Below are 25,318 nucleotides of genomic sequence, written 5' to 3'. Positions count from 1 at the left end.
TCTCCTGCCATGACAGGCACCATACAACCTCTAGGTTTCCTCTTACTTCCCGCAAGAGAAAGCATCTAACGTGGCAAGACTCTATGTCTCAAGCCTGACACTCAAACATTTGCAAACTTGTGGAGGATTTTGATAATGCTGCTAGAGTTTGCTCACTGCCTAAGGATCCTTGGGTTTGGAAAGAATTTAAATGAAACTTTTCACCGTAGTTTTTTCTTTTTTTTTTTCAAAAAATCTTTCAGAGTGGGTGTCATGAATACACGTCACAATTTGAAGGTATTCATATTGTGTATCCTTTAACACATTTTTAGGTATAATTTTTAAAAATACTTTTGTCTTTAACTTTTATACTAGAATTAAAAAGTGATTTACCCATCACCTCATTGTCCATCTTTATAAGAGCTATTTCTAATTCTCTATAAGGAAAATCACATAACTCTGTTTCATTAGGGTTGGTTTCTGGAGATTTCTCTGTTTCCTTTGTTTGGAACATCTTTATCTGATTCCTCATTTTCATAGGTTTTCTGTGTTGGTGTCTATACATTTGACAAAGCAGACACCTCTTTCAGTCTTCACTGACTTGCCTCATACAGAAGAAGACCCCTGCCAATCAGCCTGGCCAGATATTTTGGGGACCTCTACCAACTCCTACCCTCCCCAGGGAAAAGCAGGCATCTGTGGCTTTTGTCCGTTCCCTCCATGCTGAGCCCAGGAGGTAGGGGTAGCTATGGCATCTACCAGCCCAAGCTGCTACCTCCATTCTTCACCAGGTGGCTAGACTGTGCTAGATCTATCAGAGCTTCAAGACTAGTGAGATCCATGTTAGTTCTTTGGTCAGCCCTGGAAAAGTGGGGGCATTGGACATACAGATCAACTCTTTTCCTTCTCAGGGGCAAGCTGAAAACTAGGATTTTTTATCCATTAACCCTGTGTTGATCATGGGAGAGAAACAATGGCATCTACACACAAGCTGCCACTGGCCCATCAGAACTTCAGAACTGGTGAAACAGATGCTATTTCTTTTTTTAATTTTTATTTTTCTTCAATTGAAGTATAGTTGATTTACAATGTTGTGCCAATCTCTGCTGTACAGCAAAGTGACTCAGCTATACAGATACAGACATTCTTTCCTTTATATTCTTTTCCATTATGGTTTATGACAGGATATTGAATATAGTTCCCTGTGCTATACAGCACTGATTCCATTCCTTTGTGCAGCCCTGGAGAGGATGGATTGCTGGATGCATGGATCAACTCTTTCCCTCCCAAGGCGGAAGCTGAGAGCTGAGATTTTTTTTGTCTGCTCACTGTGCAGAGCAGGAGATAAGATCAATGGCATTCTACCATCCCAATGTGCACTTCTATTCTCCCTGTGGTGGCTAGATTGTGCCAGATTCATCAGAGCTCCAAAACAGAAGGCAGTCATCTGAGAAACCCCCTTGGAAAAGACAGGGTCCCGATGCATGAAGCTACACTTTCCCACCCTGGCATGAAGTTTGCACAATAATGATAGGTAACTACACACCCAGACAATTTTACTGGTGAATATCATCAAACATTTAAGGAAGAAATAACACCAATCTCCCACAAACATTTTTAGGAAATAACAGAAATAAGAACATGTCACAACTGATTGTATGAGACAATGTGATCTTGATACAAAAGCCTGACAAGGGCATTATAAGAAAATTAATTTATAGTTCAAAACTACTCAGGAGCATAGCATCAAAATTCCTTAAGAAAACGTTATGAATTGAACCCATCAATATTTAACAAAAAGGAAAATAGATTATAACAAAGTGGGTTTATCTCAGGAATGTGAGGTTGGTTTAAAATTCTAAAATCCATCTAAATCACCACAAATCTATTTAAAAAATAAGAAGCAAAAGTAATGATCTCAATAGATATAGAAAAGAATTTTTTTAAAGAAATTCAACACTAAATCATAATAACTAATTTCGCACACTGTAAGTAGGAGGGAACTCCCTTAGTCTGCTAAAATGCTTCTAGCAAAGATCTATAGCTAACATCAAGCTTACTGTTATGATATTGAAGTTTCCACCTAAAATAGGGAAAAGTCAGGGATGTCTGCTCTCATTACTTCTAATCAACATTAGAAGTAGGTCTTAACCAAGCAATAAGACAGAAGAGTAAATAAATACATAAATATTGGATAAGAAGTAAAACTACTGTTATTTTCAGAGAGTATGATTATATGCTAGAAAAAATCTACAGGAATCCATTAATAAAAATATTAGAACTCTAACTCACATAAGTTAAAATATAAAAAAGCAACTGCATTAACATATACTAGCAACAAAATAGTGAGAATTTTAATTCTGAAATATTAAAGTGGCATGAAAATATTAAAGAGTTAGGAATACATTTAATGAAATTTTGCAAGAGCTCATGACTGAAAAACCCATGACATAGATAAGGAATATTAAAGAATGGTTAAATAAATGGAGGGATTATTTATGTTCATTAATTGAGGGAATATTGCTATGATACTGAAGAAACTGACAGTCGGATTCTACAATTTATGCTACAGAAGAGCTAGTATTAGTTTTCAAAAGGATAGTGATACTGTGCGACATTTAGTCCCAGATATCAAGACTTACAAAGAAGCTTCATTAACTAAGACAGAATAGTATTGATATATGGATAGATGAATCAATAAATGGAATAAAATAGGGAATTCAGAATAAGACCTAAGCTTATATGGTCATTTGACTTTCCACAAATACATTTCTACAATTTAATGGGGAAAAGAAAGTCTGTCTTATCAACAAATAGTACTGGGACAACTGGATATGATTATGGGGAAAAAAATGAACTTGGATGCTATCTTACTCCACACACAAAATTTCATTTCAGGATGATCATAGATGTAAGTGTATAAAACTTTATATACCTGCTGGAATAAATCATAGAAGAATATCTTTGCAATCTATGAATATGAAATAAAAACTTTCTCAGTAGGAAAAGCTGAATTTGTCCCAAATGGACATACAATATAATAACTGATAAAAGTTCATCAGACTGTAGAGAAATTATATATGACAGAAAATTGGATCTGCAGTAAAGACAAAGTAAACACCTGTACTGATTCAATTAATAAATGGTCTAACACTAGAATCAAAAGGCAGAGATTGTCAGACTAGATTTAAAAGCAAGATTAAACTCTATGGTGTTGAGTAGAAACAATTTAATAAAAGAGGCACAGAGTGACAGTAAACAGTTAAGGAAAGTTATAAAAATTGAATATGAATCATATTAAAGTGGATGTAAAAAGCTATATTAAGTAAAAATTGACAGACTAAAATAGAAAAATCAGCACTCATAGAGAATAAACATCCCTCTCCCAGTACCTGATAGAAAATGTAGAAAAAAAAATCAGTGAAGATACAAGAGATTTGAAAACCACCAACCTGATCTAGTTGACATTTAAAGAATGCTATACCGGCCACAGTCTTCGCGGAGAGTCACCGAGGTTTCCTGCTTCAACAGTGCTTGGACAGAACCCTGCGCTTGTCCCCCCCTCCGGCCGGCCGCTCAGAACCAGCCCTCGCCACCACCTCACAGCGCCCTCCGACCGCCTCTCCCCAGCCGCCGGCCATGACGACCGCATCCCCCTCGCAGGTGTGCCAGAACTACCACCAGCACTCGGAGGCTGCCATCAGCCGCCAGATCAGCCTGGAGCTCTACGCCTCCTACGTCTACCTATCCATGTCATACTATTTTGACCGCGATGATGTGGCTCTGAAGAACTTTGCCAAATACTTTCTTCACCAGTCTCGTGAGGAGAGGGAACATGCTTTGAAACTGATGAAGCTGCAGAACCAACGGGGTGGCCGAATCTTCCTTCAGGATATCAAGAAACCAGACCATGATGACTGGGAGAATGGGCTGAATGCAATGGAATGTGCGCTACACTTGGAAAAAAGTGTGAATCAGTCATTACTGGAACTGCACAAATTGGCCACTGACAAAAATGATCCCAATTTGTGTGACTTCATTGAGACGCTTTACTTGAACGAGCAGGTGAAATCCATCAAAGAGCTGCGTGACCATGTAACCAACTTACACAAGATGGAGGCCCCCGAATCTGGCATGGCAGAGTATCTCTTTGACAAGCACATCCTGGGAAACAGTGATAATGAGAGCTAAGCCTTAGACTGGCTTCCGATAGCCACGGGGATGACTTCCCTGGTCACCAAGGCAGTGCACGCATGTTTGGGTTACCTTTACCTTTTCTATAAGTTGTACCAAAACATCTACAAGTTCTTTCCTTAGTACCATTCCTTCAAATAGAGTAATTTGTTACTCCTCTCGCCAAAATAAAAACACTATACCAACAAGTGCAGCATATATGTACAAGTGCAGAGAACATTCACCAAGGTAGAAGGTATGCTGAGCCATAAGACCAAATCCTCAACAAATTTAAAAGAATTGAAACCATACAGTAATAGTGTATTAGTTTCCTAGGCCTGCCATAACAAAGTACCACAAACTGGGGAGTTTAAAACAACAGAAATTTACTGTTTCAGTTCTGGAGGCAAGAAGTCTGAAACCAATGTGTCACCAGAGCCAATCTCCCTCTAAAACCTGCAGTGGAATCCTTCCTTGCATTTTCTTAGCTTCTGGTGGTTTGTCAGCAATCTTTGACATTCTTTGGCCTGTTCATGCATCACTCTGATTCTCTGCCTTCACATGACTTTTGCCCTGTGCCTATCTTCACATGGCTGCCTTCTTATATGGACACCAGTCGTATAGGATTAAGGGTTCACCCGACTCCAATATGACCTTATCTTAACTAATTACATCTACATTGATTCTGCTTTCAAATAAGGTCACATTCTGAGGTACTGGGGGTTAGGACATCAGCATATCTTTTTTTTCAGGTGGGAACATATCTCAACCCATACCAAATAGTATGGAGAGATTCCCTCAATTTTGGAATTTCTGCAACATGTGTTAATAACACATGGGTCAAAGAAGAAATCATAAGAAAAAATAGTGAATATTGGGAGCTGAACACCTACCATATATATCAATAATGGATATCCAAGTATCAAATTTTGTCGTATGTATCCAAAGCAATGCTTAGAATTTTATAAATATAAATAACTGCTAGAAAAATGATTTAAAAATTAATGACCTAAGCTTGTACCGTAAGAGCACTAGTAAAAGAGCAAATTAAACCTAAAATAATAGAAGGTAAATAATAAAAATAAGATCATAAATCAAGAAATAGGAAACAGATAACAATAGATAATAAAGTTAAGATATGGGGTTTGGGGGGAAAAATAATAAAAATTGTAGATACTAACCAGACTGATTAAGAAAAAAAGATATACATATTGCCTAAAGCAGTAATTAAAAAGGGAATATCATTAAACATATTAAAAGGACTACAGACATTAAAAGGGTAATAAAATAATATTATAAATCTGTTTATATCATTAAATTCAACAACCTAGCTAACTGGAGATATTTATTGAAAACCATGAATTACCCAAACTGACAGATGAAGAAATAAAAATTTAGAAAAACACTTTTCATTAAGGTAATTCAATTCATAATCAGAAACCACCTAAGAAAAGCAGAAAATAAAATGGAGAGAGCAAGATCAGGAGAGAGAAATAGAAAGAGAGGAGAAGAGGGAGGAAAAAAAAGAGAAAGAAAGAACGTAAGGATGAATGGGTGGGAAGGAGGAAAGAAAGCAGGGAGGAAGGAGGGAAGGAAGAAAACCTCCAGGCACAGTTTCATTAATTAATTAATTAATCAAATATTTAAGCAATAAATAATGCCATATCTAAAATAAACTGTTTTCATAAATAGAAGTGGAGGAAATCCTTCCTAAATCAGCTAGCCAGGACATTAAAACCCTGATACCAAAAACTGACAAAAACATTACGGAAAAAGAAAATTTATACCAATATCCCTCATAAATATAGATGCAAATTCCCTTTCAAAATATCAGTAGATAATTTAAAGTAATGTACAAAAAGAATAATACACCATGACTTGTTGGGGTTTATCCTAGAAAAGCAAAGTTGGTTTGCCATTTGACAAAAAATCATTTTAATCTACCATATTAACAGAATGAAATATGTATATATAAATATGTATACCTTCATAAGGCATTAGCATTATCTCCTAAAGTTGACAATAGACATATATATGAGCCAGAAATTCCCCTCCTACATATATACTAAAAAGGGTTTGTGTATTTTCAAGTACTGTGCACAATATCAACAAACTGGAAAAAAACCAAATGCTCATAAACAATAATGTAGATGAATTAACTGTGGTACAGTAAAATGCAGTATTATACAGTAGTCAAAACAAATGAACTAGCAACATGTAAAAACATGAAAGAATTTTGTGATAAAATGTTGAGGACAAATGAGTCTCCAAAGATTGCATACAGCATGATATACTTCTTTTATGAAATAAAACATCTTAAAAATATTTACTGTTTCAGAAGTTATAAACAAACCAAAAGAGACTCCTGGTTTCAACTCTGACATGTAAACAGCTAGGAGATAGCTATTTCCATCATTACAGAAAGAAAACTGAAAATTAAGGACTCTTCTTAGACCCATCAGAGAATTGTGATCACAGGGCAAACTGCCACTCTTGAAATCTGGAGAGAGAGATGAATAGAGAATCACAGCTGAAACCTGGAAACAAAAAGTCCTAGGAACACTTAAGTTGTAATTTTAACAAATTGTTTGAGGTTGAGTACACTAGCATGAGGGAGAACTCCTAAGAGCTGTGTTTTGGCATGTGTGTCGGGGGTACACTTTCATGGACTTTGCCTTCAGGAGCCCAATGAGATCCTCACAGTGAAAAGCTTGGAAAGATCCTCTACTGGCTCTGAAACAGGAAAAGGAAACATAACCATTTTGAAATATGCCGAGACTGTTCTCCAAAACAAAGGGAACTTTGCAGGAGAAAAGGCTTTACCAGAGCCTTATTACACCCTAGGGAGAAGAGCATTTATCCAATTCTACTCCCTCCCCCACCCCAAATCCTTCCTGTATTACCTAAGAGGAGAAATTAAGGCTAAGAAACATTGTTGCAAGTCACAGCTCAGAGACATGGGCCCACTAAACGACTGAGATTTAATCATAAATTGAAAGAAACTTCTCCCATACCTTGCCACCATACCAAGAGGGATTGGTGTAACAGTGGCTTACAGTGAGAAGAGCTGCATAACAAAGACTTTATCCAAGTGGGAGTAATTAAGGAATTCTAAAGTCAACAAAGGAGACACAACAAGGTCATACAAGGACCTTACAAAGTTCCCTTTGTTTTGGACAACAGTTATGGCATATTTCGAAATGGTTGCTATTTACCAAAAAACACAATTTAAATAAAAGTAATCAGGTTCTAAAAAAAAAAAAGTAATCAGGTTCAAGGTAAAACAATGAAAACATTCAGTATGAAAAATACTAAGAGGAAATCTACTTTAACAGGACTGTTACTAAATCAAGCAGACTTTAAGGCAAGCACCATTTCCAGTGATAACGAGGGAGATTTCATAAAATGACAAAATGGTCAATCCTTCATGAATATATCACAATTATAAATCTATGCACATATTTATATAACTGAAAAAATATATATAAATTTACAGAATTACAAGAAGTAAAAGGGGAAATCAAGTATAATGAGAGAATAAAAAAGAAGATAACTTCCATAGAAATAAAAATATATCAGAGATTATAATAATAATAATAAAATAGCCCTTAGTGGCACTGAATCACATACATAACAATAAAGATCTGAATTAGCAAAATTTAGTTACTGTAACAGAGAATCCTCTCAAAATACAGAATTAAAGGAAAACCATAGAAATTATGATAGCCAAGATATTGAGCAGTGCCCTTCAAGCACTAATGTGGATATAAATCACCAGGTGATCTTGTTAAAAATGCACATTTTGAATGAGTAAATATGTGGTAGGGCCTGTGATTCTGCATTTCTCATTGGTTCCCAAGAGATGCATAAGTTACTGATCAGCAGACCTTACTTTAAATAGCAAGGATACAGAGAGCAAATATGGAAGAACATCTTTATTCTCACATACACACACACACACACACACACAGCATTTATACAACAGGAGTTCCATAGGAAAACATGGAGTCTTGGAGGAGTAAAAAGCAGTCAAGTGCACAACAGAAGAAGGCACTTATTTTGAGGTGAAAGCGTTTACTGAAGACTGGGCAGAATTGTTTGTGTGTGATATTTTCTAAAAACATCATAGTAAATATCTAAACTAAAAGAGTAAGGAAAAAATAGCAAAAAGATTTAAACACATTTTTGGAACCAGAAATCAAATAAGACCTTGGACACACCTTTAACAATTTGGGGACCTGGCAAGAGTATAAGACTTCTAAGTCAAGCTAAAAATCTGTTACATAAAACATATATATTATCCTGCCTTGAAAAAAGTTAAAAGCCTGGTTGACTGTTTTTATATGAAAATTTTGGAAGAATATTACAAATTGTTAATTATTAATATATAACAATTTTCTATTGATTAGTCAGTGATATTTGGTTGAGTAATAAAATATAGATATATATATAATTCATATTTATGAATATTCATTCCATACAATTTATTTTTCCTTTTCTTTAATGTTGTTAAAATAAAGATTTTCATATTAATGCAACAAAAGATTAAAAGGTGATCATGTTCAAAATATACAAATTTTTGGGCTTCCCTGGTGGTGCAGTGGTTGAGAGTCTGCCTGCCAATGCAGGGGACACGGGTTCGTGCCCCGGTCTGGGAAGATCCCACATGCTGTGGAGCAGCTGGACCCGTGAGCCATGGCCACTGAGCCTGCGCGTCCGAAGCCTGTGCTCCGCAATGGGAGAGGCCACAGCAGTGAGAGGCCCACGTATCACAAAAAAAAAAAAAAGAAAAAAAATATGTATATATATATATATATATATATATATACAAATTTTGAATTTATGTTGATAAAATTAAATTACTATAAGATATTAAAACATAGCTATGTTCACATATGCTTTCAGTTACTTTATATAATATTCAAACTTTTAAAATTAAAAGCCAAATATATACCTTAATTATTGAATTTCAAAATTTTAGTTAAAATTTTAAATAAAGCTGAAATGTATAGTATTTTTTGAAAATTTACTCAAATCTTATCGATATGATTATATATATAAAGATATTCACAATACTACCTTTTAATGCCCACCTATTTTCCAACATAAAGAGCTATATATGTACATTTAAAAGGAATATGAATTGTTAAATGTAGCAAAATATTTCTCAGCTGCATTTTGTACTGGTTATAAAAACCATGTGTATCTCTCCAGAAACAATATTGGAACATAAAGAAAAGGAAGGGAAGGGATGCCTGTCACTACTGTGAAATAATACTTCCTTAAGCAAGAATCTATGGGATTTATATCATCTGAGAGAAAAGATATTGAACAAGTTAATTAGTGTTTTCTATTACATAAGGCATTTAAATGTTTCTCACATCCTGAAGCAGTATCCTGAAGCAATATCCTGAAGCAGTATCCAACACATGAAACTCCTTAGTATTTGGATACATTTGGGCACAGGGCAAGAGGTGGGAAAATGTTTTCTCCTGGATCCAAACAATATTCGTCACAAGACAGCTTGCTTAGGGTTGCAGGTCTGAGTGGCAGATGCTAAGGGACAGAAGTTGCTATATGTACTTTGATAAGTTTAATTTTTTGTGTGTGTATAATTGGGATCATCTAAAGCATGGAGCTCAGGACAGGTTACTCTCTTGCCCTGTTATAAATGTGGTGCTGAATACATGAATATGGTACAAGCTGATATTCATGGGAAAAGCCCAGTGAGGATCTATTCTTGAAGTATTTACAGGGGGATATAGAGGTGTTAATTTGAATGATTACCAAAAACTTGTGACAAGTCTCTGCCATCAGCCCATCCTGTCCAACTCTTCCACACAGAGAGATGGTGAAAAGTGAGGCTAGAAGGGTATTAATTTTAATGACCATCTATGGAATCCTGATCGGTCTCTGTCTTCATTCTATCCTTCCCTACTCCTCCATACAGAGAGATGAGATGGGAAGGCCATTTCCCTGTCTCCTGCTCCATGTTCAAAACACTCACATACACATGTGCGTGTGAGCACGCACACATATATACACACACACCACCCCAAAACTAGAGTGCTTAACTCTATGTGTAGTTAGGCCTTCAAATATTGAACTTAACACTTAAATTAAAGCATTCCACAGGCTGGAATTTGGGGATTCCCAAGCCAAACATTCTAACTCTTCATATAGGCATCTTAAAATGAAGCTTGCCATTCAAAATGTCCAGCCTAGTCTCCAGAAACAAAGCTTCCATTAGGCTTCCCAATCAGGTGAGAAACCTATCAGGAAACACACCTGCCTATACAATAGCAAAGAAAACCAATTTCAACTTACCTACAATAATCAACCAAATACTTCATTCTGAAGTATATGAACAGGCAACAAAAATTTAACATATATGATAAAAATCAACAGAATAAGACAGTAAGTTTTAAAACAACAAGCAGAATATTGAGCCCAGAATAAATATAGTTCAAGAAAGAGAAGAGATATTTTAAGATAATCTAATTAGTATTCTCAGAGAAATATGAGTACATCATAGATTGCTGGTAGGAATGTAAAATGGTACAGTCACTCTGGAATACAGTTTGACAATTTCTTGAGTAACTAAACATGCAACTACCATACACCAGCAATTACACTCCAAAGAAATGAAAATTTATATTCATACAAACAGCTGTACATGAATGTTTATACTAGTTTTAATAGTAATAGCCCCAAACTGAAAACAATGCAGATATCCTTCAATGGATGACTGGTTAAACAAACTGTGGTACATCCATACCATGAAATACTAATTAGCAATAAAAAGCAATGAGCTAATGATACATGCAATAACCTGTATGAATCTCCAGAGAATTATGCTGAGTGAACAAAGCCAAATACACACTATATAAATGCTATATTTGTATAAGATTTATATGAAATTCTTGAAACTACAAAATAATAGAAATGGAAAACAGATTGACAGTCATCAGGGATTAAGGAAAGGGTGGGGTGGGAGGGAAATAGGCACAACTATAAAAGGGCAACATGAAGGATCCTTCTGGTGGTAGAAATGTTCTATATCTTGACTGTATCAATTGTCATATCTCTGTTGTGATATAATAGATTTGCAAGATATTATCACCGAGAGAAATTGGGTAAGGTGTATACAGGATCTGTATTCTTTCTTAAAACTGCATGTGAATTTAACTTTCTCAAAATGAAAGACTTAACTAAAAACTGAAATTGAATGTTGTAAAAAAGCATCAGAAAACAAAACATTACTGTTATATGAAAGTAAATCAATAGAATTACTGGGGGAAAAATGCTGAAGAAATACCTGTATTTTTGTAGAGAGAAAGGAAAAGAGAAAGAAAATGTGAAAGAAATGATGGCGACATAGGGATTCAATCTCATAGAGACAATATTTTACTATTAGAAACTAAAAAGAGTAAATAGAGGAAATGAAGAAGACAAAATTATTAAAGAAGTAGTATAAGTAAATTTCCAAAAGTTGAAACTCATGAATCTTTAGAAGACCAAAAGGAAAATGTCTGGTCTTCCTAGTTGAAACTTTAATGTCTATCAATAAATTTTACCATTTTCTTTGTATAGGTCTTTTACATTTCTGGTTAAGTTTATTCCAAAATAAAATTAAAGCTCTTGTCTATTTTAATATGTATCTTTATTTTTCTGTTTGCAATATATCATTTGGATATTGCTGATATATTAGAACACTGCTTCTAATCTAATAGTAATTATTTGATAATCAGATGAAATCATTTGAAAGCATCCTCAGTTTTGTATCAATTTCCAATATTTATATCTCTTTCTTTGTCTTAATGCATTGGTTAGGTCTTCTAGTAAAATAATAAATAATAGCACCAATGGTGTTATTCCTGATTTGGGATGAATTATTAATATCCTACTATTAAGTATGACTTTTGCTGTAGGTTTGGTACATTTATCTAATGATGTTTTCTTCTTTCTTAATTTGCTATGAATTTTTAATATGCATAAGGATGACAGTTCAAATATTTACTGTTAGCTATTGAATTTATTTCATTTTATATTATTTTTATAATCTAAATCAATATATTTTGATTAAAATGGATTTTCATCCATACACAAAACATTACACAGGTCTGCACAGAAAACTCATTGTGAATTTTAAATAGCATGATAAATTTAGATTGTGCTTAGAAAATGTTAAAACTATCATTTTAAATTTAACATACATATATAAAATAAAAAGGGAAGCTAGAACAGCAATATTAATAGATCCCAAATATTCTGATTACACTGGAAGTTCTAGTCATAGTAAGGCATCTACAAATGTTTGACACAAGATAATATTTTCTACTCCAATCCAGATTTCTTTATTTGCCATTTAATAAAGGATAGGCTGGAAATGACTGACAGGTGTGCAATACTGTCAAGGAAATTACGAGTTTGTAAATTCAGCATTTATTTATTTTAAGTAACCATGCATAAGAAACTCTTAAGTTGTAGCCACATTGTTTCAGTATTCTGAATCCATGCAACCCACTGTTTCTACTTTGTTACATAGATTTTCTCAGTCTTCTTCCCCAATATACACGTCTCTTGATGTCAAGAAAGTTGTTTGTTTCATATGACCTAACAATTCAATCAAGTGATTTTTAAGTGAAAAAAGGGAAGCTTCCCCTCCCCTCACCCTTTTGGGAAGGGGAAGTCAGAAACTTCATTTAGACAGGAAAATAGGATCAGCTCTGCTACCAGTGATTCTCATAATCTTTAAAACCCTTTAAAAAAAAACCCTTTTGTATTTTTTCAAATTTTCACACATATCTTCCCTTTTTTGGTAAAGCACAAATGGTTGTTGACTATGCAGATTATGCAGAGGAACTTCAGCTAAATGTTACTTCATCAGGAAGAACTGTGGATCAAGTAGGCACACAAAGTTATCAGAAATAATGATATTTACATAGGCAGTTCATATAAAAATGTAGAAAGTGAGGCAGGAGGTAGATGCCCCTCCCCCTCCCAGGGTAAGCAATTGAAGATTCATTCCCTGTGGACCAATACTCCAAGATGACAACAGCAGGACAATTGAGTCTGGGCCCTGCCCAGATAGAGGATAAGAGACCACATATTTCTCATTCTCAAAGTCAAGGAAACCTTCCCAACTAGAAAGCTCCTTAAGGTCAAAAAGGGAGGGGGCGCCACCCCATAGTAACTGATGCCAACTACCCATAGGCCTCTTCGGTAGAATCCATCTTGGCTAAGAGATGCACGCGCACATGGGAGGATCCTGAGATATACCAAATACAGACTCTGAACCAGGCAAATCAAAATGATTGGTCAAAGGAAACCTGGAAGAAATGCCCCATATAAGTGACTTAAACTACCATGAGGGTGCAACTCTCTCTCTGAGTCTACCCGTGTGTCTATCTACACGTATTGTACTCTTTTCTTCTCCTAATAGACACTTGTTTCACTACTTTACGTCTTTGTGGAAATTCTTTTCTTCAAAGCCGAAGGGCCAGGGCCTTATCACTGGCTATTTGTTCCTGGTGGTCTAGTGGCTAGGATTCGGTGCTCTCAGTGCCTTGACCTGACCTCGATCTCTGGCCGGGAACCAAAACCGTGCTTCAAGCTGCTACAGGCCGAGGCCACCCAAGATCAGAAAGTACGAGAAAAAATAAGATTTTAGGAGAGCCTTCTGAAAGACAAATTAGAATAACAATTCACGATGTCACATTCCTCTTTTCATGCTTTGTTAAAAAGCCTAAATTTATATTTGCTTCATGTTCCTTTCAGGAAGATGAATAAGTTATGCAAAACAAAGTACACCAATATTTAAATTATATAGAAAAGCTTAGGTTTGAAAATAATTTGACAAGGAGATAAGCAAGAGGGTCCAATTAAACAAACCCTTTGGCAAATTACTATTTCTTTTACCAACTCAATTTCTGTCATAATCTATAGGAAAAAATCCCTGACCAGCTAGGTGCTTCTATTTTAATTTTAAAAAGCAATATTTATTAATAATACTCCATAGCTAACCATTTTAAGCTCCTATCAAACTCAGGCAAGAAATTATTAAATTCATAAATGTGCTTTCATTGCATTTTAATGGAAATGAAATTAGATCTGTCTTATCAGAGGTGGGACTAGTCAACACTAAAAGAAGCAGAAGTACTGCCAAAGAGTCAATTTACATAAATAAATTTGCCTCCTTTACAAATCAGGAAGTCTTTTCATGAGAGCTTGAAAAGCAACATCACTCCCCAAGCTGACTTTGAATTGATGGACTAGTGGTAAGTCCGATAAGATTTAACCAAAACTTTTCCTCTTTTTTCTCCACAGTAGGTAAATTTTAAGCATTGCTCTTCCAATGATACCTATCTAAATGTTAATACTGCACATCCTTTCCATACTATTATTGCATTCCTAGGGAAGAAATGCATATCCTGTACACAGCAATTTTGTTCAATCTTAAATAACAGATATTCTGAAATACTTAGTCCTGAATAATTCATTTATGCAATCTACAAAATGATGATTTCACAGCTTGCTTTTAAAGGATTTTACTAACTTTCATTGAATGATACTATATAAATTGACTAGATGATGTAGCAAATCTAATTGTCCAGGAATGTACACTAAGGGGACCTCTTTGGTTTTTCTGTAAAAATACTAACTCACTGAATCGTACAAAGAATTGTTCTTCAAGTTAGAATAAATTTTTGAAGGTCACCTAGGCCAAATTCCTACCAGATTAAAATAACAAATTTCTTCTATAGCATAACTACCAAGAGGCTATTTATTATTCACTGGAATGTCTTTAGTAACAGTATATCCCTGTGTGGTGTTGGCTCCTGATCAGGTGTTCACAGTTGCCCACGTCTTACCCTCTGCTTTGTCTTGACCAAATTTTTGTCAGATTTTTCTCTTCACTAAAGGTCCCTGAATTCTGCTTGTCCTCAAACCTAAGCAAGCACTGAAAAGCCAAAAATATCCCCTTATCAGCTTATCCCGAGAATAAGCTGACCCTCTCTATAAAAGAAAAGCCTTTTTGCTTGCTTTTGAGACACTTGCACATTCCTGAGATCTGAGCCCTTTCCCTACTGGAACAGTCTTTCTTCTCAGTAAAGCCTCTCCTTATCTAACCCTGGATTTGTTTTTATATGACACTCCTATTAAAAAAATATGTGAAAGCCCAAAACTTGGTACTTTAAATAATTTATTTGACTCTGAACTCATTTTTTCAACACCGTGCTATCTATATTTCCTTTCCACTTTCTCTCTTCCTTCTATTTTCCCTTCCATTATATAAAGTCATGGACTTAAACGCTAATATTCTTACAGATACAAAATTCTAACTCACTGGTCCCTTGGGTCAACCTCATGGCTATTCATGACATTTCACCTGAAATATTGCTTCTCACGTCTTATCCGTTATGTGTACTTATAAAAGAAGCAGTTTCCTAAAGTATGTGTCATCAAGCAGCATTACTTTGCTAAGTAGCCACTAATACCTATTCATTGTCTACTAAATGCCCATATTCTTTAACTTGAAATTTAAGTTCTTCCAACAGTGGAGCAATAGACCCCAGTGTAACTTAAATGTTGTGGTATTTAAATATACAGGAACACTTTAGATGTGTGCATATGCAAAGATAAAATTGTGCAAGAACACGACAACTATGATTCATTTAGCTTGAATGTACAAAAAAAGTAAATTAAGCTATGTCTCTGCCATGTAGGTAAACTAGAACTAATGGCTTTGGCTCAAATGCATTGCAACAATGACTTTATAACTATGACTATAGAAATAAATTTAGTTAAATATTATCTAATAATTGTTTGTTGCTTTACTACCATATATCCAGGTCCACGGTAGGCACTATGGAGAAGAAAAAGAGAACTCTGAAACCTACATCTTACACTTTCACATACGATACACGATCTCAGAGACAGAAAAATTCCTAATGCAAATATGAAAAATAAACATTATAAAGGTAATTTTAGGACATCTGCTTCTGGCCATGATGGACAAGCTAGGTTAGATCAACCTTACTTCCAAGAATCGATAGAAAAGCTGGATAAAATATTTTTAAAGCATTTTTTTAAATGTGGGATACTATAGCTTGATTGAAATGGTAGTTACATGGATGTACACATGGGATACAATGGCATAGAACTATACACGCATATTGTACTAATGTCAATATCCTTATTTTGATATTATGTTAAAACTATATAAAATGTAACTACTGGAGGAAACTGGGATGAAGGGTACACTGTACCTCTCTGTACTATTTTGTCACTTCTGGTGAAACTATGATTTATTTTAAAACAAAAAGTTTTTTGTAAAAAAATGTTTGAAGGCATCAGAAAGTTACAATTAAAGGCAGGACTTGAGGGGTCAAGACCCCAGAGAGAAGAGAAACACAGAGAGATGAGTCCCACATTCAGTACTGCCCTTCCTCTACAGGCATTTACAAATTCATGACTGATAGCCAAAAAGTTAAGAATTTGAGCATAGCTCTCAGCATTCTCTTGGAGCTAAGAAGATAGAAATTGGAGTTTAGGACTGATCAAAGTGGTCGGCCCTCATAAAATAATTTAGTTTTCAGGTAGATCATCTTTACAGGGTTGTAAGGATGAACCAAAAATAGATCAGCTTTTGTAAATATTGAAACTCAGCCTCTATAATCAGCCCAAACTCTGGCTGAATTAAAGTGATCTCCCCCTAGCTTAGAGGCCACATGCAAAAGCCTTAAAATATCTCTATATTTCTATATATAACATGTGACATTGAATTTTTAAAAATTAACAGGCATACCATGTCTCAAGATCAAATAATCTAAAATCAAGAAGAAAAATGAACAAAAAGATACCCACAGGGGATCCAGGTTGTCAGAAATAGCCTTTACGATAATAATGATCTATATAATACTTAGGGAAAACTTAATAAAAAATATATAAAGCATATATAAGGGAAACCATAAGCATCTACAAGAAAAATCTCAAATAAACAACCTAACCTTACATCTAAAGGAACAAGAAAAAGAACAAACAAAATCCCAAGTTAGTAGAATGAGAGAAATCATAAAGAACAGAGCAGAAATAAATGAAACAGAGGCCAAAAAAAAGAGAATAGAAAAGATCAATGAAACTAAGTGCTGGTTCTTTGAAAAGATAAATGAAATTAATAAACCTTTAGTTAAACACATCAAGAAAAAAAGAGAGAGAATCCAAGTAAATAAAATAAGATATGAAATAGGAGAAATTACAATTGACACCATAGAAATACAAAGGATCATAAGAGATTATTATAAACAATTATACACCAATAAAATGGACAACCTAGAAGAAATCAATAAACTGCTAGAAATGTACCATCCCCTAAGACTGAATTTGGAAGAAATAGAAAATATGAACTTATTGCCAGTAATTAAGTTGAGTCAGTAATAAAAAAAATCTCCCCCAAGACATAAGTCCAGACCCCATGGGCTTCATAGATAAATTCTGCCAAGCGTTTAAAGAAGAATTAAAACATATATTTTTCACACTATTCCAAAAAATTGAAGAGGACTGAATGCTTCCAAACTCATTCTACAAGGCCATCATCACCCTAATAACAAAACCAGACAAAAATATCACAGAAAATTACAGGCCAATATCACTGATGAACATAAATGTAAAAATCCTCAACAAAATATTAGCAAACTGAATTCAACAATATATTAAAAGGATCAAACACCATGATCAAGGGGTATTTATCCCAGGAAAGCAATGGACATTTCAATATCCACAAAGCAATCAACATATCATACCACATTAACAAATTAAAGAATTAAAATAATATGACCATCTCAACAGATGCAGAAAAATGTTTTGGACAAAATTCAACATTCATTTATGATAAAAAACTCTCAATAAAGTGGGTATAGAGGGAACATAACTCAACATAATAAAGGCCATATATGACAAGTCCACAGAAAAATCATATTCAATGGTGAACAGCTGAAAGTATGTCCTCTAAGATCAGGACCAAGACAAGGATGCCCACTCTCACCACTTTTATTCAACATAGTATTGGAAGTCCTATCCATAGCAGTCAGATAAGAAAAAAGAGATAAAAGGCAGCCAAATTGGAAATGAAGAAGTAAAACTATCACTGCTTGCAGACAACGATACTATCTACAGAAAGTCCTAAAGATGCCACTAAAAAACTATTAGAACTAATAAATGAATTCAGCAAAGTTGTAGAATACAAACTTAATATATAGAAATCTGTTGTGTTTCTATATACTGAGAACAAACTATCGGAAAGACAAATTTAGAAAATAATCCCATTTATAACTGAATCAAAAAGAATAAAATGAAGTAAAAGACTTATATTCAGAAAACTATAAAACATTGATGAAAGAAACAGAAGATGACACAAATGGAAAAATATACTGTGCTCATGGACTGGAAGAGCTAACATTATTAAAATGACCATACTACTCAAGGCAGTCTACAGATTCAATGCAATCCCCATCAAAACACCAATGACATGTTTTCACAGAAATAGAACAAATAATTCTAAAATACATTGGAAAACACAAAATACCCCAAACAGTGAACACAATCATGAGGAAGAACAAGGCTGGAGGTATCACACTCCCTGATTCCAAACTATACTACAAACGTACAGTAATCAAAACAGTATGGGACTGGCACAAAAAAAGACACATAGGTAATGGAACACAACAGAGAGCTCTGAAATGAACCCACGTTTATATGGTCAGTTAACCTATGATAAAGGAGGCAAGAATATACAATTGGGAAGAGATAGTGTCTTCAATTAATGGTGTTAAGAAATGTGGGCAGTTACATGGAAAAGAATCAAAATGGACTACTTTCTCATAATGTATACAAAAATAAACTCAAAATAGGTTAAACACTTCAATGTTAAGACTTGAAAACATAAAACTCCTAGAAGAAAACATAGGCAGTATGCACTTTGATGTGGATGTTAACAATATTCTTTTGGGTATGTTTCCTCAGACAAAAGAAACAAAAGCAAAAATAAATGGGACTACAGCAAACTAAAAAGCTTCTGCACAGAAAAAGAAACTATCAACAAAAAGAAAGACAGACTACTGAACAGGAAAAGATATTTGCAAACAATATATCTGATAACAAGTTAATATAGAAAATATACAAAAACTCATAAAATTTAACATTGAAAACCCCAATTAAAAATGGGTAGAGGACCTGAATAGACATTTTTCCAAAGAAAACATACATATGGCCAAGAGACACATGAAAAGAATGCTCAACATCACTAATCATCAGGGAAATGAAAGTCTCAAAACCCCAAGGAGATACCACCTCATACCTGTCAGAATGTCTGTCATCGAAGAGACAACAAATAGTAAGTATTGCCAATTATGTGGAGAAAAGGGAACCTTGGTGCACTGTGGGTGAGAATGTAAATTGGTGTAGCCACTACAGAAAATGGTATGAAGGTTCCTCAAAAAATTAAAATAAAACTGCCATATGATCCACCAATTTCACTTTGGTGAAAATACTTTGGGTATTTACCCAAAGAAAATAAAAACACTAATCCTGTGACACATATGCACTCCAATTTTCATTTCAGCATTATTCACAATAGCCAAGACATGGAAACAACCTAAATATACATGAATAGACGAATGGATAAAAAAGACATGGTGTGGGGCTTCCCTGGTGGCGCAGTGGTTGAGTCCACCTGCCGATGCAGGGGACACGGGTTCGTGCTCCAGTCCGGGAAGATCCCACATGCCACGGAGCGGCTGGGCCCGTGAGCCATGGCCGCTGAGCCTGCGTGTCTGGAGCCTGTGCTCCACAACGGGAGAGGCCACAACAGTGAGAGTCCCGTGTACCGCAAAAAAGAAAAAGAAAAAAAAAGACATGGTATGTATATACACACACACACAATGGAATATTATTCAGCTATAAAAATAATGAAATCTTGCTATTTGCAACAACATGGATGGATTTAGAGGGTATTATGCTAAGTGAAATAAGTCAGAGAAAGATAAATGCCACATGATCTCACATTTGGCAACTAAAAAGCAAAACAAGCAAACAAAACAAAACAGACTCATAGATACAGAGAAATATGGGTGATTGACAGAGGGGAGGGCATGGGGGTGTCAATAGATAAAGGGAATTAAGAGGTATAAACCTTTAGTTATATGAGAAATAGGTCATAGGGATATAATACAGCACAAGGAATGTGATCAATAATATTGTAGTATCTTTGCATTGGGACAGATGGTTACTAGATTTATTGTGGTGATAATTTCCTAATGTATGCAAATGTCAAATCATGTAGTACACCTGAAACTAACATAATATTGTATGTCAACTTTATTTCAATAAATAAACAAAATTTACATTTTGAAAAAAAATCCTGGACCTTATCAAAATTCAAAGCTTTTGCTCTTTTTTTTTTTTTTTTTTTTTTTTTTGTGGTACGTGGGCCTCTCACTGTTGTGGCCTCTCCCGTTGCAGAGCATAGGCTCCGGACGCGCAGGCTCAGTGGCCATGGCTCACGGGCCTAGCCGCTCCGCGGCATGTGGGATCTTCCCGGACCGGGGCATGAACCCATGTCCCCTGCATCAGCAGGCAGACTCTCAACCACTGCGCCACCAGGGAAATCCCTTTTGCTCTTTTGAAGACATTATTATGAAAATAAAAAGAGCATAGACTTGGAGATAATTAACATAATACATAAGAGGTTGTATACAGAATATATATAGAATTCAATTCAATAATTAAAAGACACATTTTTAATTTAAAAGTAGGCAATACATCTTCTTAGAAAGTAACAGAAGACATAGCAATGATTGAAAAAACACAAGAAGGTTTTCAGCATCATTAGTCATTTGGAAATTGAAAATTAAACCATGAAAGGTAGCACTCTGCACTCATTAGAATAAAATTAAAATGAATGACAATTTCAAGTGTGGGTGAAGATGCAGAGCAGCTTGAGGTCTTATATGTTGCTGGTGTAAGTGTAAAATGGTAAAAATCACTTTGGGAAACAGATTTTAAAATTTTTTATACAAGTTAAATATAGACCTAACCTATTAATCACTCTTAGTTATTTTCCAAAGGTAAATAAAGAAGTAATATCTACAGAAAGACTTATTCAGGAATTTCATAGCTTCTCTATTTAGAAGAATTTCTCTATTTAGAACTAAAATCTGGAAAAATACAAACATCTATCAAGAAGAGACTGTATGAACTATGATATATCCATACAATGGAAAAGTACTCAGTACGAAAATTACAAACTATTTGAACATGCAACTGTATGGATGATAACAAAAGAATATTTTGGGTTAAGGAAGCTAGAAACAAAAGAGTACTTACTGTACAATCCCATGCATATGAATTTCTACAGTAGATAAAATTAAGTTGCTGTGATACACATCAGAATGTTGGTTACCTTGGTGGGTGGTTATCTTGCAAAGGGGTGTGAGGTAACTTTCCTGAGTGATGGAAATGTTCTACCTCTTAACTAGTGTTACATAGGTGTGTATATCTGTTAAAGCCTTCAAACTGTGTATCTAATTTTTTGCATTTAATCATATGTAAATTACATCTAAAAAGTAGTTTCTAAAATGAAGTAAAAGTAACAACTTTCTAAGACCCAAAAAAATGAGAAAATTCACTATCAGTAGACCAGCATTAAAGGGAATATTAAGGGAGGAGTTCACACAGAATAAAACTGATCTTTGATGGTAACAAGGAATTGCAAGAAAGAATGAAAAATAAAAAGTAAATGTGGAGTTAAAATCTAAATTCATATTATATAAATGAAACAATAATAATGATATTCTGTGGGGTACAAAATACTTGGAGATTATGAAGAATTCAAATGTGTGACAAAAATAGCACAGAATGCAAGAAGGTGCTAAATGGAGTTCACCTATTCTAATGGTTTTTAATTGTCAATAAAGTTGAAATATTCTACTTTATATCGTGCTTACTAAGCTAAGAATGCATCTTGTAATTGTTACAATAGCAATTAAAAAATAGTAAAAGAATGTATAACTATTGCTCAAAAATCAATCTAATTTGGGATGAATAAAAAGTTCTGGAGATTGATAAAGGTGATGGCTGCACAATAATGTGTATGTACTTAATGGTACTGAATCGTACACTTAAAAATTGTTAAAATGGAAAATGTTATGTTATGTATTTTTTACAATTAAAAATTCAATCCATGTAATTATATAATTTCTCACATCGATAGAACAAAGGAGGAAATCATATGATCCTTTCACTGGATGCAGCAAAACGTTTAATAAAAGCCAACATTCTCACATAATAATAATAATAATAAAACTGCTAGCAAACTAGAAAAAAACAGGGATATTGCTAAATTTGACAGTTTGTTTCTGGAAAAAGCATAGTGGAACAGTAGAAAAGGAAAAATTAATGGTTCTTGGTCAATCGTATAACCATATATTAAAAAAATTAAGAATCATGACTCATACCTCACAGCATACACAAAATTAAATTCCACGTGGATTGTAGATTGCAACATAACGAGGTAAAGGAGTACGCCTTCTAAAAGACAACCCAATTTGCTAAAAGATAATCATGAGAATATATTCATGATCTTGGGGTAGGAGAAGATGTCATAAGCGCTAACCATAAAGAAGAGAGTTGATAAATTGGACGACAAAATTAAAAAATGATTTCATAAAACAAATCTCCATGAAAAGAATGAAAAGTCAAGCCTTTTCAGCATTGGGAGAAAATAACTGCAACCCATTACATACAACAATATGGATGAATCTTAAATATAATATTGAGCAAATGAAACCAGACACAAAAGAGTGCATTGTGTGATAACATGTATATCAAATTCAAAAATATAAAAGCCTTATCTTAGATTATACAAGTTGGAAGAGTACTTTGGGGTAGAGGATCTGTTGGCTGGGATGAAGTGTCTAAGATGCTGGCAATTTTCTATATATTGGTCCAGGTGATGTTTATCTGGGCATATTCACTTTGTAAAACTTCATTGATTGGTATACTCACCCCATCATGATTTTCTATGTGTAAATTATATTGAATATAAAAGTTAGTTCTTGCCAGCTAATTTATATAGTCACTTTGTACTAAACACAGCATGCCTCTATTTTTTTAGTTTACATTTTAAATCAGAATGACTAAAATCTTGGTCTCCCAAATTAAATTTTGTTGAAAGATGCTGGAAAAACATTGCCAATACAAAAATGGAATTATAAGAAAATGTATAAACTAGAGAATAATGCAAAGCCAACTGTGCTTCTTAGTGAATACCAGAGGGAAAATGAAATCTATCATGTTATGAGAGAACTGAATGTCCAGGAAAAAGGTGCAAAAGTGCTGCAAAATATGAGCTGGATACCTAGTATCTAAAGATATTCATATATATATATAAAATATTTAGATATACCCTATTTATTTATATCTAGATATATTTAGGTAAACCTAGGTATTAGATCTGCCATATCTAAAGATATGTGTACTCATGACTGGTAATCTAAATTAATGATGGTGATGTTCTATCCCTTCAGAAGGAAAAACGTATTATTCCTGATACCCAGCTAAAAATGTTCAGGGATAAAAATACTTAGATATATCAAAAAAAAAAAACACCAAAACTAGAGCACAATATTATTACACTACTAAAGGTTGTGAGGAGATAAAGATGATACTACCTTTGAATAATAGAAGACAACTTCCTGTAAAAAACAGAAAGGTAATGAAGTCTTCAAATAATGGTAGAAATTGGTAAAATGGAGATGGTGGGAAAAGTATGGAGAACTTTGGGATCAGAGACAAGAAAGAAATGTGCAAAGAACAATGTGAAAAGAAAATGTGGATAGGATATTAATGCCAAGAATTTTACTGAGAAAGAGTGCAATGATAATGCTACATTGAGTGTAGCAGGTTGGAGAGAGAAGTAGTTCTTATATTTTATTATGGCACACAAAATCTGTAATGCTTATTTAAATACAGAGTTCCAAGCTCCCTCCAAAATACTCTTATTCAGTAGGATTGGGGCAGGTCAATAGTTCTACATGTTTAACAAGAACCCCAGGCAATTTTGCTACAAATGGCCATGGGTATGAAATTTTGGAAAATACTGCCTTAGTATAAGGGACACCAAGAATGGGTCTCAGGGCAGGTTCAGTGTTGAATTGTATTCAATATCGGGATAATACTTTTATTCATTTTGTACTGCAATGAGGGTTTATAGACGTCATCAGATTACTGTGGTATCAAACAAGTTGTCACAAATCACTGTTGTAAAGATTGGTACTTTAAAGACTTGAAAATAGACTTCCAGTTTAACTCTAGTCCTTAAAAGAAAAAGGCTGAGCAAACTGAAAATCAATAATTTTACTTGGACCCAGCAGAAAACCGAGATTGCAGGGCAAACTGTCATGTCAAAATTATTATGAACAATTCTATGTACATCAATTTGATAACAGATGAAATAGACCAATTCCTTGAAAGACATAAACCAACAAAACACAAGAAGAAACAGATAATCTAAATAGGCCTATATCTACTTATAACAACTGAATCAATAATTAATAACCTTCCAAAAGAGAAAACACCAAGCCCATAAGGTTTTCTACCAAAATTTAATGAAAAACAGATACCGATTCTTTACAATTGCTTCCTGAAAATAGAAGCAGAGGGGATATTTCCTCACTCATTTTATGAGGTTTGCATTACCCTATCACTAAAACTAGACTAAAGTTATTACAGAAAAGGAAAACTACCAAGCAATATGTCTCATGAACACTGGTGCCCAACACCTTACTTAAACATTAGCAAATCAGGGCTTCCCTGGTGGCGCAGTGGTTAAGAATCCGCCTGCCAATGCAGGGGACATGGGTTCGAGCCCTGGTCCGGGAAGATCTCACATGCCACGGAGCAACTAAGCCCGTGTGCCACAACTACTGAGCCTGCACTCTGAGCCCGTGTACCACAACTACTGAAGCCCGTGTGCCTACAGCTTGTGCTCCACAACAAGAGAAACCACCGCAATGAGAAGCCTGCACACCACAACAAGGAGTGGCCCCCGCTCGCCGCACCAGAGGAAAGCCCACGTGCAGCAACAAAGACCCAACGCAGCCAAAAA

At 34.6% G+C, this 25,318-nt stretch overlaps 1 protein-coding gene and 1 long non-coding RNA gene across 2 annotated transcripts in view; one reads left to right on the top strand and one right to left on the bottom strand.

Annotated features, from left to right (window-relative positions):
- Positions 1-25,318, bottom strand: part of LOC125963043 (uncharacterized) — a 282,943-nt gene that overhangs the window by 19,200 nt on the left and 238,425 nt on the right. The gene's annotated exons all lie outside the window — the stretch shown is intronic.
- LOC101269687 (ferritin heavy chain-like) lies at positions 3,613-4,262 on the top strand. Its single transcript, XM_033414971.2, has one exon. The coding sequence runs from the start codon at positions 3,619-3,621 to the stop codon at positions 4,168-4,170; it is 552 nt and encodes a 183-aa protein (XP_033270862.1). The 5' UTR covers positions 3,613-3,618; the 3' UTR covers positions 4,171-4,262.

The sequence above is a fragment of the Orcinus orca genome, chromosome X, assembly GCF_937001465.1.
Source record: "Orcinus orca chromosome X, mOrcOrc1.1, whole genome shotgun sequence".
Taxonomy (NCBI): Eukaryota; Metazoa; Chordata; class Mammalia; order Artiodactyla; family Delphinidae; genus Orcinus; species Orcinus orca.
Note: the sequence above shows the minus strand (reverse complement) of the source record. Positions and strands in the feature narration are given on the sequence as shown.